This window comes from Trematomus bernacchii, unplaced genomic scaffold (genome assembly GCF_902827165.1).
Source record: "Trematomus bernacchii unplaced genomic scaffold, fTreBer1.1, whole genome shotgun sequence".
Classification (NCBI taxonomy): domain Eukaryota; kingdom Metazoa; phylum Chordata; class Actinopteri; order Perciformes; family Nototheniidae; genus Trematomus; species Trematomus bernacchii.
Genome location: NW_022988043.1, coordinates 16,932,534 through 16,948,397, shown reverse-complemented (window position 1 = coordinate 16,948,397; position 15,864 = coordinate 16,932,534). Strand labels below are relative to the sequence as shown.

Below are 15,864 nucleotides of genomic sequence, written 5' to 3'. Positions count from 1 at the left end.
CTATTTGCTGTGAGTGACCGGGCGCTATGGGCACCCCACTGTGCTAAACCTTAGCTTTACATCCAGCCATGGTAAGGGCTCGATCTACAGACCTTGGCAACAAATAGTGTGTGTGTGTGTGTGTGTGTGTGTGTGTGTGTGTGTGTGTGTGTGTGTGTGTGTGTGTGTGTGTGTGTGTGTGTGTGTGTGTGTGTGTGTGTGTGTGTGTGTGTGTGTGTGTGTGTGTGTGTGTGTGTGTGTGTGTGTGTATATATGTATACAGTGGAGGAAATAAGTATTTCATCCCTTGCAGATTTTGTAAGTTTGCCAACTGACAAAGAAACCAAAAGTCTATCATTGTAATGGTAGGTCTATTTTAACAGTGAGAGTAAGAATATCAAAAAGAAAATCCAGAAATTGACATTATATAAAAGATAAAAATTGATTTGAATTTAACTGGGAAATAAGTATTTGATCCCCTTGCAAAACATGTGTTAGTACTTGGTGGAGAAACCCTTGTTGGACACACAGAGGTCAGACGCTTCTTGTAGTTGGTCACCAGGTGTGTGAACATCTCATGAAGGATTGTGGTCCACTCCTCTCTGAAGATCCTCTCCAAACCCTTCAGGTTTTGAGGCTGATGCTTGGCATCTGGAAGCTTCAGCTCCCTCCACAGATTTTCTATGGGATTAAGGTCCGGAGACTGGCTAGGCCCCTCCATCACCTACATGTGCTTCTTCTTTAGCCACTCCTGTGTTGCCTTGGCCGTATGTTCAGGGTCATTGTCCTGCTGGAAGACCCCTCCATGACCCATTTGCAGTGTCCTGGCTGAGGGAAGGAGGCTATCAGCCAAGATTTCACGGTACATGGCCCCGTCCATCCTCTCCTCGATGCAGGGAAGTCGTCCTGTCCCCTTAGCAGAGAAACACCCCCAAAGCATAATGTTTCCACCTCCATGCTTGACGGTGGGGATGGGGTTCTGGGGTTATAGTCAGCATCTCTCTTCCTCCCAAACACGGCGTGTCAAGTTGATGCCAAAGATCTCGATTTTGGTCTCATCTGACCGCATCAGCTTCTCCCAAGCCTTCTCTGAATCATTCAGATGTTCATTGTCAAACTGCAGACGGGCCTTTCATGTTCTTCTTGAGCGGGGGACCTTCAGGCGCTGCAGGATTTGATCCATTATGGTGTAGTGTGTTAGCAATAGTTTTCTTGGTGACTGTGGTCCCAGCTGCCTTGAGATCATTAACAAGTTCCTCCCGTTTAGTTCCTGGCTGATCCCTCACCTTTCTCATGATCATCAATACCCCACGGGGCGAGATCTTGTGTGGAGCCCCAGACCGAGGGCGACTGATTGTTGATTGATGCCCATTTTCTTTTTCTTCTGTGGACAGGTGTCTTTTATACAGGTAACAAGTTGATATGAGGAGTACTTTTTAAAAAGAAGAGGACTTATGTAACCGGTCTGTGGGAGCCAGAATCCTTGTTGGTTGCAACGGGATCAAATACTTATTTCCCAAAGTTTAATGCAAATCAATTCTTATCTTTTATATAATGTCAATTTCTGGATTTTCTTTTTGATATTCTTACTCTCACTGTTAAAATAAACTTATATACTGTTCATTTATTTGTAAGTGGGCAAACCTACAAAATCTGCAGGGGATCAAATACTTATTTCCTCCACTGTATATATAAATATTTGTTGAGTTTCTTCTTGAATTAATAATACTTTGAGTACATTTTCCTAATCGTACTTAAATACTTGACTTTAGTTCCATTCTCGATGCAGTACTCTAACTTAAAATTGAGTAGTTCTACTGTGTGGTACTTTTACTCAAGTAAAGAAGCTAGAGCTTTTGCCATTGACATTTTCATATTCCTTTATAAGTATCTTGACCATGTCCTTGTATGTCTGCAAAGCTGATTCTGAATGAAAATGATTTTCATGTCTGTAAGCATCCTTCAGAATGTTCTGCTTTTCTCCACAGATCCAGATCAGCACTTTACAACAAAGGCTTCAGAACATTGTTTTTTGTAACATAAGGAAAAAGTGGTTAAGTTAGAAAAGATGAATGACTGCTAAGTGTTTACCTTGTATTACACGGCTTAGAGGAACACTCTATTCTGATTGGTCAATTTGGATTTTTCAGAGGTTTTTACCACTTGCTAACACACCTCTGTTAAGCATAACATGACCGTGGCTAAGGACGATCAAGGGAATATTTGCAGTAATATCTAATACTGATGTAAAAAAAATCACAATAACTTAAATTAAATGGCACATTATATTTCCAAAGATTGCTATAGGTAACTGCAGGGAAGAAGCGTTGCAGGTGAATAAAGACATTATGGGTTGTTAACCAATTTCACTTCAGTTACATTTATCACTATATTTGTTAGAGAAATAATAGCTTAGTAAGTATGCTCAGACTTTACCCGCAGCCACTGTTTTTCAGTGAGCGTGTCGCTGTAGTCCACGTCCCGACGGCAGCGAGACCCCCGGCCGAACATCTTCTCCTCCTCCTCTTCGTACGTGAGGCGGTCCACCTCAGCTTCGTCTCTGATGATCCAAGAAGGCAACTCGTCCTCCTCCATGAGGCGAGGCTTGCGCTTTGGGTTCCTGGCGTCCTCCCGCCGTCGGTCCATGTCAATGCGCTGCAGAGAAGAAAATACAGATGATTCAAACTGGAATAAGCATTGGATTTCTACCTTGTTGATATTAACATCACTATATGGACGCATCAAACATCAGGCCATATTTCTGCTTTAATTATAATTATAATTGAAGTTGTCTGAAGTCCTCACCACCAGCTGCTCTTGCAGTAACAAGTAGTGTACTTTTCTTACTGTCCTAATGTGCACAATGTAGTGACTGCTTTTTCGTCTTTTGTTTTCTTAGTTATGTTCTCTGTATTTTATATGTTTGTGTTATGTGTTATGTGTAACGTTGCTGCCTTCTTGGCCAGGTCAGCATTGAAAATGAGATTTTATCTCAATGTTTTTATCTGGTTAAATAAAGGTTAAATAAAAAAAAATAAAAAAAAATAAGGGTTTTGTGTTTACAGTACTTTATATGCTTTGTGTTAGAGAGCAACAGCGGGCTGTGCATATACTAATATAACTAGATTTACAAACCAGGGGATTATCTCACCGTATCTCATCACAAACACTAAGCCATGTTGTCACTTCTTAAAACACAACTGCAAATGCAACTTTAGTCTTGGTGACACTAAATGCACCTTTGGACGAAGCCCTTCTACAAGTTACAAACTTGCTGCCAGCCCTAACCTATTGCTTCCATGTATATTTAATATCTTGCACCCAGACATCATGGAGCAAGTCAATAAGAGCTGGGTGAAAAGAAATATGAGGCGACTCTGTGAGGAGACAGTGAGGCTTGAGGCTCTGTGAGGACAGCTATTTTTTCAGTAAAAAACTGTGTATACTGAGTGACATGGTGACTGAGGCCTTTATCCATGGCAATTTAGTTGTTTATTATGCATGAAGAGTTGTCCGCGGGACAAACGCGCCATTCTCAGATGCCTGAACAAAAAATAAATGTTAACCAATGAACAATAGTCTCGACATGATGGAAAACCTACAATTATTTTGTCGGTAAATGTAAGAGAACCAGCTGTCAGCGTCTCCTCTTTAGGACGGTTGCTTTTGGAGTCTTACTCTGCAATTTAAATGTCGATGAGATCTCACAGGAATGTGTGCCTTTTCTTACCATGAAGAGCTCAAATTCGTCTTCATTGCGGGCTATCATCTGGTTAAGAGTTTCATCATCGGGTATCTCATCTTCTTCCTAGTTTGGAAAAACAGCAAAACACAGGCTGAGTTAATGAATGTTTCGGCACAACAGGAGCCTTGCATGGTCAGTTCAAAACAAACTGGTCAGGTACTGCTTTATGATTTTTATCAAATACAAATTAAGCTGCTGAGATTGCATTTCAAAAACATGGAATATTATAAGTGAAGGGTGGCTACATCCCTGATCGTATCTAAAGTGCTGTGTATGCAGGAATTCAATCAAAAGCAGCATGCACCATTTAATAAAAAATGTTTAAAGACCCCTACATTTATCTTCTTATTGCAAAATAATTCACACCCGACCTCATTCTGCTCCTCAGTCAGTAAAATGGCCTGGAGGAAAGCTTGGCGCTCGTTGCCTGAGGACTTCTGGTCGAACATGCCCGCCTGGATGACCTTCTGATCCACGTTGAGTTTGTATTTGGCAGCTGCCAGGATTTTCTCCTCCACACTGTTGACGGTGCAGAGACGAAGCACGCGCACCTCGTTCTGCTGGCCGATGCGGTGAGCCCGGTCCTGAGCCTGCAGGTCCTGGAAACACGGATTAAAGAGAAATATTAGTTCATTTAAGTCGCATCAACCTAAAACACTGTCAGTAGCAGAGATGGCAAAAGTACACACATCCTTTACTCAAGTAGAAGTACAGATACTCGTGTTTAAAAATACCCTGGTAAAAGTAGAAGTACTGACTAAACATCTTTACTCAAGTAAAAGTAAAGAAGTATGGGCTTCGAAATGTACTTAAGTAAAAAGTACCCATAACTACCAGCTGTTTTAAAGAGTACCTGACCTCCCTTTATATTAATAGAACAATGATGTCATTGTTAGCTAATGAATGTTTCCATGCTGAACAACGGCAACATGACAACGTTTTCATTGGTCCCTCTTCTTTAGAGAAGACCAGGAAGTGATGGATACACGGATCGTGTTCAAATCAATACGCACGCAATGACTCTAAATAATAATGATCACGCCACCAAACACACATTCAAACTAAAGTAACGAGCCTGTTTTTAAAATGTAAGAAGTAGAAAGTACAGGTATTTGTGTTTAAAATGTAAGAAGTAGAAAGTACATGTATTTGTGTTTAAAATGTAAGAAGTAGAAAGTACAGGTATTTGTGTTCAAAATGTAAGAAGTAGAAAGTACATGTATTTGTGTTCAAAATGTAAGAAGTAGAAAGTACAGGTATTTGTGTTCAAAATGTAAGAAGTAGAAAGTACAGGTATTTGTGTTTAAAATGTAAGAAGTAGAAAGTACAGGTATTTGTGTTCAAAATGTAAGAAGTAAAAGTAAAAAGTCGTCAGAAAAATTAGTAGTGGAGTAAAGTACTGATAGCAGAAACATGTACTTAAGTACAGTAACGAAGTATTTGTACTCTACTACTTCCCACCTCTGGTCAGTAGGTACACCTTTAAATCTGCTTTGGAACTACCACTACATTCTCTAAAGTGTACATGTTTAAAATAATGCTAGTCGACAGTAAAAAAGCCATAACGAAAAAATGGTTAAGCCAAGTACCACCTACTCTAGCAGACTGATTTAATGTGATTCACAAGATTGTTGTTGTGGAAAAATGAACATTTACTCTGAGACTCAAGACAGACACATTTGACAGGTGTTGCAAGGGATGGATTGAGTTTGTAAAACCGTATAGATCAGACTTCAACTAAAAACTCTATTTGTAATGTAACCCCCCTGGTTCTCTGCTACACACAGCTGTTATTGTTGTTGTGTTTCTGTCTCTTCATGTTCGTATTTCTGTATGCCTGATTTGTAATATTTGTTATGTTGAATAAAAAATAAAAAGTAAAATGTAAGATGGCTTGTAACTCTTAACATTTATGTAAATAAAAAAGAAAATGTAAAAAAAAAAGGAATATACATTCTGTAGTCAAAAGTTCACACCATGAGCACATTATTATAACACACTATTTTTACAGTGTGTTAAACTGCGGGACGTACCTGGTGTGGATTCCAGTCGCTGTCGAAGATGACCACGGTGTCGGCGGCCTGCAGGTTGAGGCCGAGGCCCCCGGCTCTGGTGCTGAGCAAGAAGATGAAGTACTGAGATCCTTGCTCATTAAATTTCTTCAGCAGCATTGCGCGGTCGTCAGCCTTGGTGCTTCCTGAAATGCCAACCATACGTTTTTTAAGTGTGAAAAAAGTGTCAAAGCAAACTTAAAATCAAAATGTCACCCGATACCCTGCCTCATGTCTGATGAATTAAACTGATTCAGATGTGTCTGTAGGGGCATGTGGCAATTTATTACACAGGGTTCATGGTTTTGAAGTCTGATTAAATTATGCTAACTTAGAATGTTCACAGTCCACAAGTCTATTTCTAAGTTGGTTTCTAAGTGCGGAGTAGATAGTGTTCATTCTGATCACCAAATGATTCCTTCTAATACGGTAATTCATTATTTGGTTGGACCAAAATAATACTGAATAAATCAATTGAAACATTTCATGTCAAGTAGAATGACTAGACATGTTTATGTTATCGTCTGCAGAATAAGGAGTAATCCTGGGAAGAGGCCCCACTTAAAGGTAATATACAGTAATATGCTAACTTTCTTTAGGTTATACTATAACATCTTTACATGCCTTAATGTCCAAAATATATTATTTTTCTCATTACTGTATGTCTCATTCAACATATCTGTAACGCCAAGAAGTTTGGACATATTGTTAAAATGCACAGTTTTAAAATACGCGCTGTGTACTTTTTTCTGTGGATTGAGTGTTTAGCTACTTTTACAGTATTCATATAGCACCAAGACATCTGAAATATATGGAAATATCACTCTTCTCAATTTATCTTTTGTGCCTTTTCTTCCTGAAGTGTGTTATATTGTTTTTTGTCCATGTAAATGGTCTGCGAAGGCTAAAATCCTGAAGTTCAAGCCTATTACAGGCAATATTCTCATTAGGATTCTCATCACGTTATGTTTGCTGAGCATAATACCCCATACTTTGCATTTTAAACAAAAGGAAATCCTTTAAGTCACTAATGGCGCGTTTCCACTACACGGCCTCACTCGGCCCCGCTCGGTATGGCTTGGCCTCGTTAGGACTGGCTCACTTTATGGCGCATTTCCATTACAGTTTAGGAACTGGGGTAGTAACTATAGTAACGCAGTGTAGGCGGAGCCGTGACGTCATCTTCAATGAGAACCCCAGAAAAACAACACAGCCGTTAGCTGTTAGCACTCAGAGCTCACAGCTCCTCATATATGTTCAGAAACTAGACAAAAGTTAAACAAGTACACACCACAGACTGCCTGTGTCATGACGAATACAGTCGCTGCTTTATTTATGTGTGTATAGGCCGTTGTTGTGAGTGTGGACGGTCGGAGCATATACTGCGTTAGCTTAGCCGATCTCCATTTAAAAAACACGCATTTTAAAAGGTTTTTCGCCTGCCGTCTGTCTGCAGACTTGTCAAAGCATTAATTCATGGTTTTTACTAACCGGTAACAGTATGTTGTTACTTCGGCATCATTTTGAAACGTGTATTACAATTAAATCACGGTCAAATATGTCCATCTTGTTGTAGTTGTAGCCCCCTTGCCAGCGATCCTCTCTCTAGTTTAGCATACTCAGCCCGACTCAGCCTCGTTGTCTCTGGCCCTAGACCCACGATTTTATGAGGCCAGAACAACTGTGAATTAGGACCCGCCGGCCGGTACTAGGCCAAGTGGAAACGCAACCAAAGACGGGCCGCTGACGTCACAGCCCTCTTAAACCGTGCTCCGCGCTGTAGTGGAAACGCGCCATAAGTCTGGAATCAGAGAACTGAGTTAATGCATCGATTGGACTCCTTTGTTTTGTGTGACATCACTACGTAACCTCGCGCTTCCATTGGCTAGTCCTCCAACACATTGTCTGGATAGGTTAAGGGCCGGGACATTTCTAAGCGGTTGACCAATCACAACAGAGCGGACCAGCTAACCAATCAGAGCACACTGGGCTCTGGTTTCAGACAGAGGGTGAAAAGAGGTGCTGCAGCAGAGGCCGTCCGAGAAAAATAAATAACTTTTTCAGCATTAAAGCATGTAAACAAGTCCCAGTAGAGAAATACAAGAAAAATACAAACCAGAACATTAGCATAATAGGTCACTTTTGAATAAAAAGGACCAATTGTGTGGCTGCCTGCAAAGAAAAGATTCTGATGCACTTTTCTAGTTAATCACATCAGCCTAGTGAGCCTGAAGGCACTGACAGTCTGTGTTTCATTCCCAGCCAGTCTCTGCTGAGTGCCTGTTACTTTCTTTCAAAATCCAGAATGAATTCACTAATCACACATAACATTCTAAACTGTGAGTTGCTGCAAGGATGTGTGAGGCTGCATGTTCATCACAGATTTCTTTGGAACAGGTCCCTGCTCCCTTCAAACTGAAGACCATACAAGTACGAGACAAGCTCTTATTGTTTGCCATAATGTGCTTCTTTTAACTGCGAAGACAAATGCCTCAATCGTCACTCGCACACAGCAGTCAAGGGGAAATGAGGAGAGAGATCACATTGCACATTTTGTTATGTTTCAAAAACTGCACAAAAATGAATCTCCTCGGGGAACTCAGGTCTCTGATACCAGACTTAGTGGCTTAAAGGATTGTCTGTTGTTTGAAATGCAAAGTGTGGGGTATTATTCTCAGCAAACATGATGTGATGAGAATCTTAATGAGAATATTGCGTATTATTATTTTAGTCTGCGTCCATTTGAATTACAAATGAGGAATTGATCTTTTTAACACACCAAATACATAAAGGGAACAAAGAAGTAAAGTACTAACACAAGATCGGACTTAATCTCAGATAATGATCATGTTTGTCTTTGGAAGTTGGAAAGAGCTTTTAAATTCTCTAGTATTTGTCTGTTGTGTGATGATGCATTATGGTAAAGATAATTTGTGTTGTCGACACAGATGATAAACCCTCATCATCCTTACTTCCACTGAAATTGTAAGCAATAATAGACTACATGATTCATAATATAACAGTTTTCAGAGGAGCATATCCTTCGCTTCTTATGAATTTCATCTATTGCAAATATATCCTGAAGTTCATAAAGATCATCCAAATGGTGTTTAGGGCATAGACTGTATATATATATATATATATATATATATATATAAAGGTGTAGGGTCTTAACCATGGTTCTAGTCCTTTAACATAAAGGTATCTGCCAATTCCAAGGCCCATAACTATGTTTACCTACCATATTGAATACATATGTATCTGACTCGGCTCTTTCTCAGGTTTCTTCCACTTAAGTCCTGCTAAGAGGTTACCTACTCAAAATGAGGGTCTCTAAGGAGAGGGTGTACTATATAAAGCCCCTTGAGGCAAATGTGTGAGACTGGGCTGTGTAAATCAAATTGACTTGACTAGAAAGCTTCTTATGAAATCGGTGTGCCCCAGAGAAGAGGTCTCACTTTGTTTGAACTGCAGAAACAGAACTCAGTAGAGCTGTTTCTTTCTTTACAAATGATCTTTGAGAACAGGCACAAGGCATGCAGAGAACACTTGAACCAGACAAAAGAAGGCTGAGGGGGACAATACTCAGTAGACTGCAGGAGAGGAACCATTGGATTTTGCTTTATTTAAGCCAAGGGCTTTCCAAAGTCAGAGACTGGAGGCCTTCCAACACTGATACACAAAAGAGGTTTGTCCTAAAGCATTTGTTAGCTTATTATACTCTAGGAAAATGGGCGGAGAAACAGTAAAATTACCTAAAACTACTCGAAATAGGAACTTCTACCTAATAAGACACACCTTCAAGCCTTTCTATTTCGTCTTCTTTTGATAACTTATGTCATATTTTTTCACTTTGATTGAATGAGCCTCCCCTGAAACTGTTTGCGAAGTGCCCACCTTTAAAGGTCACCTATTATGTAAAATCTTTTTTCCTGTCTTTTTTACATAAACATGTCCCATGTGTTAAGAGATTTCGAAAGTTTCAGGAAAAAAGCTTCCCTCACTTTTTGTACTGATCCATCAACATAAAACCTGTCCGAAACCTAGCTGATCCGATTTTGGCCACTTTGTGATGTCACAAGGTTTTTTTGGCTTGTGTAACCATTAGCCAATAACCAACCAAGGTAACACCCCCCACCTTATCACCTGAATCTCCTCCTAGAGCACCATTGTGGTATTTTAAACCAAACACTTCACAGAGGCGCGTAGCCAGCGGCGGCTCGTTTGCATTTAAAGCTACAAACACAGAATCAGCACTTTTAGAACAGGGCTGAAACAGAGGGGGTTATGGGATGCTACAATGCATGATCTGTTTGGTATTTCGAGCCAAACACTTCAGAGACATGTTTTTTATATAACTGAGAACTATAATACATTGTTGAAAAAGAGTATAATAGGGGACCTTTAACCCTTGTGCCCTCCTCGAATTTTCAACCTTTCGACCCCTTCGTGGCAAAAATGTACACGCCCATAATAACTGCTACTAAATCATCATACATCAACATTTCTTTCTACTTTTTTTTTCATGAATCACTTAAACAACTTATAACGTACTCAAAACTACCAAACATTCAATAATTTTCTGGATTTTAACCCTTTAAATGCCTGTTTAATTATTTGAATTATTTCATTATTTATGACAAAAAACACAAAAAATTAATTTTTTTCAATATAATAATTAGTAGAGGGATGGAACTTTGGTGGTTACTAGAGTCTTGGATGTGTCAAAGATTAGCAACAAAATTGATTTCACTGCATTATTATTTTGTACGTAGTGTCAGATACTACCTCTGGACACCTTCGTGGCAAAAATGTACACGCCCATAATAACTTCTATTAAATCATCATATATCAATATTTCTTTCTACTTTTTGTTTCATGAATCACATAAACAACTTATAACGTATTCAAAACTACCAAACATTCAATCATTGGCAGGATTTTAACCCTTTAAATGCCTGTTTAATTATTTGAATTATTTCATTTTTTCTTACGAAAAAACACAAAACATAATTATTTTTCAATATAATAATTAGTAGAGGGATGGAACTTTGGTGGCTACTAGAGTCTTGGATGTGTCAAAGATTAGCAACAAAATTGATTTCACTGCATTATTATTTTGTACGTAGTGTCAGATACTACCTTTGGACCCCTTCGTGGCAAAAATGTACACGCCCATAATAACTTCTATTAAATCATCATACATCAATATATTTTTCTACTTTTTGTTTCATGAATCACATAAACAACTTATAACATACTCAGAACTAGCAAACATTCAATACTTTTCTGGATTTTAACCCTTTAAATGCCTGTTTCATTATTTGAATTATTTCATTATTTATTACAAAAAAACACAAAAAATGAATTTCTTTCAATATAATAATTAGTAGAGGGATGGAACTTTGGTGGTTATTAGAGTCTTGGATGTGTCAAAGATTAGCAACAAAATTGATTTGACTGCATTATTATTTTTTACGTAGTATCAGATACTACCTCTGGACACCTTCGTGGCAAAAATGTACACGCCCATAATAACTTCTATTAAATCATCATACATCAATATCTTTTTCTACTTTTTTTTCATGAATCACATAAACAACTTCTAACATACTCAAAACTACCATTTTCGGTTTCGATTTTAACCCTTTAAACGCCTGTTTCATTATTTTCATTATTTCATTTATCTAAAAAATGCCTCATTGACTTCCATTCAGACCACATTTGTTGATCTCATTGCCATTGCAGTATAAAACCATGCATTTTGTAATGTCAGCATTTCATTTAGAAGAAAAGTAGTGATATTTGATATTTCTACTCTATTCCAACAGATTACACCATTTTCCCACTGTAGGCCGATGCATTAAATTCTTACATTTTTGCCAGTTATATTATGGAGCCGTGTGACTACCAGGGGGCCCCGAGAGTGGTGTGTGTGTGTGTGTATGTATATGTATGCGTATGCGTGTGCGTGTGCGTGTGTGTGTGTGTGTGTGTGTATATGTGCGTATGTGCGTGTGTGTGTGTCATTTCCAGCAGCAGACTAGCAGGTCCTGCAGCATGTGACCTGGTGCTCTCAGGTGATAGAACAACATTTTTTTAAGCCTGTGCACAACCAGCACACACCTCTCCTCCCTCTCCGTGTGTGTGTGAGAATCTGTAAGCATGCACAGATCATTTCATGGGAACAAAAGGCCATCTTTTGAGGGATGTGTTTGATGTGTCTTTGAAGAGCTGCTTGATTACTCAAAAACAAAAAACAACTGTTAGTGTGTTTATGCACCTGGATGCCAAAGATAAACATGCAGTTTGACCAAGGGCTTATTTCATTAGTGAGCAGAGAAGGAGAAAGACCTGGAGCAAAGAGAAGGAACTCAAATGAAGAAGCTTTTCAGTGCAGAAGAGACTTCAGAAATAATCTTGCAGCCTTCTTCTGCCAGCGAGCTGCAGGACTCATCTGAAGAAGACACAAGGTTCGAGCTGGGGTCTGACACTGAATGCTCTCTGGGGTCTGACACTGAATGCTCTCTGGGGTCTGACACTGAATGCTCTCTGGAGTCTGACACTGAATGCTCTCTGGGGTCTGACACTGAATGCTCTCTGGAGTCCAGCATTTCTTTGAGTTCCTCTGACCCTTCATCTGAAAGTGGAGAGGACACTGAGGGTCCGACCCACAGTGAGGGGACAGAGAAGAACGGAGGTCATTCTCCCAGGAGCTGGGGAAAACCAGGGTGTCCTCACAGGTTGTGAGAAGAAAGCCCCCCGTGGTGGTGGATGGTGGGCCGGACCCTCAGTGTCCTCTCCACTTTCAGATGAAGGGTCAGAGGAACTCAAAGAAATGCTGGACTCCAGAGAGCATTCAGTGTCAGACCCCAGCTCGAACCTTGTGTCTTCTTCAGATGAGTCCTGCAGCTCGCTGGCAGAAGAAGGCTGCAAGATTATTTCTGAAGTCTCTTCTGCACTGAAAAGCTTCTTCATTTGAGTTCCTTCTCTTTGCTCCAGGTCTTTCTCCTTCTCTGCTCACTAATGAAATAAGCCCTTGGTCAAACTGCATGTTTATCTTTGGCAGCCAGGTGCATAAACACACTAACAGTTGTTTTTTGTTTTTGAGTAATCAAGCAGCTCTTCAAAGACACATCAAACACATCCCTCAAAAGATGGCCTTTTGTTCCCATGAAATGATCTGTGCATGCTTACAGATTCTCACACACACACACGGAGAGGGAGGAGAGGTGTGTGCTGGTTGTGCACAGGCCTAAAAAAATGTTGTTCTATCACCTGAGAGCACCAGGTCACATGCTGCAGGACCTGCTAGTCTGCTGCTGGAAATGACACACACACACACACACGCACATATACACACACACACGCACATACATATACACACACACACACACGCACATACACACATACACACACACACACACACACACCACTCTCGGGGCCCCCTGGTAGTCACACGGCTCCATAATATAACTGGCAAAAATGTAAGAATGTAATGCATCGGCCTACACGGAAACTTGTGTAATCTGTTGGAATAGAGTAGAAATATCAAATATCACTACTTTTCTTCTAAATGAAATGCTGACATTACAAAATGCATGGTTTTATACTGCAATGGCAATGAGATCAACAAATGTGGTCTGAATGGAAGTCAATGAGGCATTTTTGAGAGAAATGAAATAATTAAAATAATTAAACAGGCATTTAATGGGTTAAAATCCTGCCAATGATTGAATGTTTGGTAGTTTGGAGTACGTGAGAAGTTGTATATGTGATTCATGAAAAAAAAGTAGAAAAAGATATTGATGTATGATGATTTAATAGCAGTTGTTTTGGGCGTGTACATTTTTGCCACGAAGGTGTCCAGAGGTAGTATCTGACACTACATAAAAATTAATAATGCAGTCAAATCAATTTTGTTGCTAATCTTTGACACATCCCAGACTCTAATAACCACCAAAGTTCCATCCCTCTACTAATTATTATATTGAAAGAAATTCATTTTTTGTGTTTTTTTTTAAGAGAAATTAAATAATTCAAATAATGAAACAGGCATTTAAAGGGTTAAAATCCTGAAAATTATTGGATGTTTGGTAGTTTTGAGCACGTTAGAAGTTGTTCAAGTGATTCATGGAAAAAAAAGTTTAATAAAATATTGATGTATGATGATTTAATAGCAGTTTCTATGAGCGTGTACATTTTTGCCACGAAGGGGTCCAGAGGGTGCAAAATGCATCACGAGAGTATACAAAACATGTAAGAGTAAACGACATTGGATTTCAAAAATTTGACTCAAAAGAAGACTTCTTGCAAAAATCCATGCCAAAAGCTGTAACACAGCTGAAATGAACACCAAATCAAAAAAAAAAGTCAGGAAAAATGTACAAAAATGCCCGAGGAGGGCACAAGGGTTAAAACCTTCTGTTTTGGATAATATGTAGCTTAATATATTCTAGGAAAGTGGGGGAAAAAACTGCAAAATTACCCAAAACTACTCGAAATAGGAATTTCTACCTAATAAGACACACCTTCAAGCCTTTTTATTTGGTCTTCTTTTCATAACTTATATCATATTTGTTCACTTCGATTGAATGAGCCTCCCCTGAAACAGTTTGCAAAACGCCCACCTTTATAACCTTCTGTTTTGGCTGATATGTATGGATTAATTGGTAAACATGTCAGGACATTTCTAATACCTATTATCGATATTGATACATTGTAGATTTGATGATCACAGAGTTTAGAAACATAAGTAGAGGTGAGAGCTTACCGTCGAGACGTAAATACTGGAAGTTGCGGTAGCTGAAGTAGTCCTCCATGATGGTCATGAGAGTGGTCATTTGGCAGAACAGCAGCACTCTGTGATTGGTGGCAAGCAGTTTGGGCAGGATGCGATCGAGGAGCTCAAACTTCCCCGAAGCTCGATACAGTTCCAGCCTGGATGGGGGTAATGAGGTAAAACCATAGACTGGTAAAACGTGTCACACTATAACCAATACAGGCGTAATGATGACTAAAGTATGGCATCTATTTTGACAGTTTATCAATTGGCCAATAATGCCCTGAAGTTCTTTTTAGTTTTTTTGTTTGGCAACCTCTTTGATATGTTTCTGTGACATTGGTGTTATTCCATGCTAGCTTTGATCTTGGTTTTTCTGTTGAATGTTTCTTGTTATAGTTTAAATGTAATTGTGCTTTAGGCTTTCTTTTTTTGCCTTTGGAATTGTTTTGTGCTGATTCTCTCCACCTGTGTGTGATTGTCTGATTGAGATCACCTGCTGCCCTTGGGTTTTTTCCTGCCTCCTCCAGCTGTGTCTTGTCTTTGTGATTAGTCTTGTGTGTGTATACGTCCGTTTTCCCTAGTGTTCCCTGTCAGTTCGTTGTCAACGTTTCCCTGATGTGGTTCAGCCTGTCACAGTTCCTGGTTTCCTGTCCTGTTATTCTGGTTACCACCAACAGTTAGTAGTAGCTCACTTCTCTCTAACTCCACAACTTGATATTTTTTCAATTTCCAAACTTGTCTTCAGAATTAACGACTTTGCCTCAAGTCATTTTTCAGATTCCATAAAGCTCTGTCTGGAGCCACAAAATGTTTTATAGAACTTGTTTTTTAGTTGAAGCTCAATAGGTCACTCTTTCTGTCCCTAGGTCTGTCCAAAGATACCTATTTAACCTTTTGGCTGACCCCGTTTTTGCCCCCACACTTGACCTTTTGCCGAATTAAATTTGAAAGTGTGGGTTTTAAAGTGTGTTTGTGCAAATGCAAGACGGAGAAGTTGCACTAAGGATTGCAACCAAATGGCCAAAAAAGTTAACCGAGGCATAACTGCACTATTTCAGACATACTAAGATTAATCAAACAATTAAATGGATTGAGGTGGAAAAATATATTTTAATGCTTAAAATCAATGTAATTCACTTGTTTTGAATGGTTCTGTGCTGTGGTGCTGAGGTGTGTTGTTCCTGTCATCACATCGGTTTGTTTTGGGTTATATTAAAGCAATGATGCTTTGTTTGTTTTACCTATATATGAAACAGCAACCAGAGAGGTGAAATTGGAAAAAACATTACATTCAATTGACAATG

At 39.3% G+C, this 15,864-nt stretch overlaps 1 protein-coding gene across 1 annotated transcript in view; it reads right to left on the bottom strand.

Moving 5' to 3' along the window:
- Positions 1-15,864, bottom strand: part of smarca2 (SWI/SNF related, matrix associated, actin dependent regulator of chromatin, subfamily a, member 2) — a 71,889-nt gene that overhangs the window by 18,976 nt on the left and 37,049 nt on the right. Inside the window, exons 24-28 of the mRNA XM_034117689.1 lie at positions 14,549-14,715; positions 5,758-5,921; positions 4,096-4,323; positions 3,710-3,787; positions 2,416-2,634 (exon numbers count right to left, since the gene is read on the bottom strand). Coding sequence (XP_033973580.1) covers positions 2,416-2,634; positions 3,710-3,787; positions 4,096-4,323; positions 5,758-5,921; positions 14,549-14,715 — 856 coding nt within the window. The remainder of the gene's footprint in view (positions 1-2,415; positions 2,635-3,709; positions 3,788-4,095; positions 4,324-5,757; positions 5,922-14,548; positions 14,716-15,864) is intronic.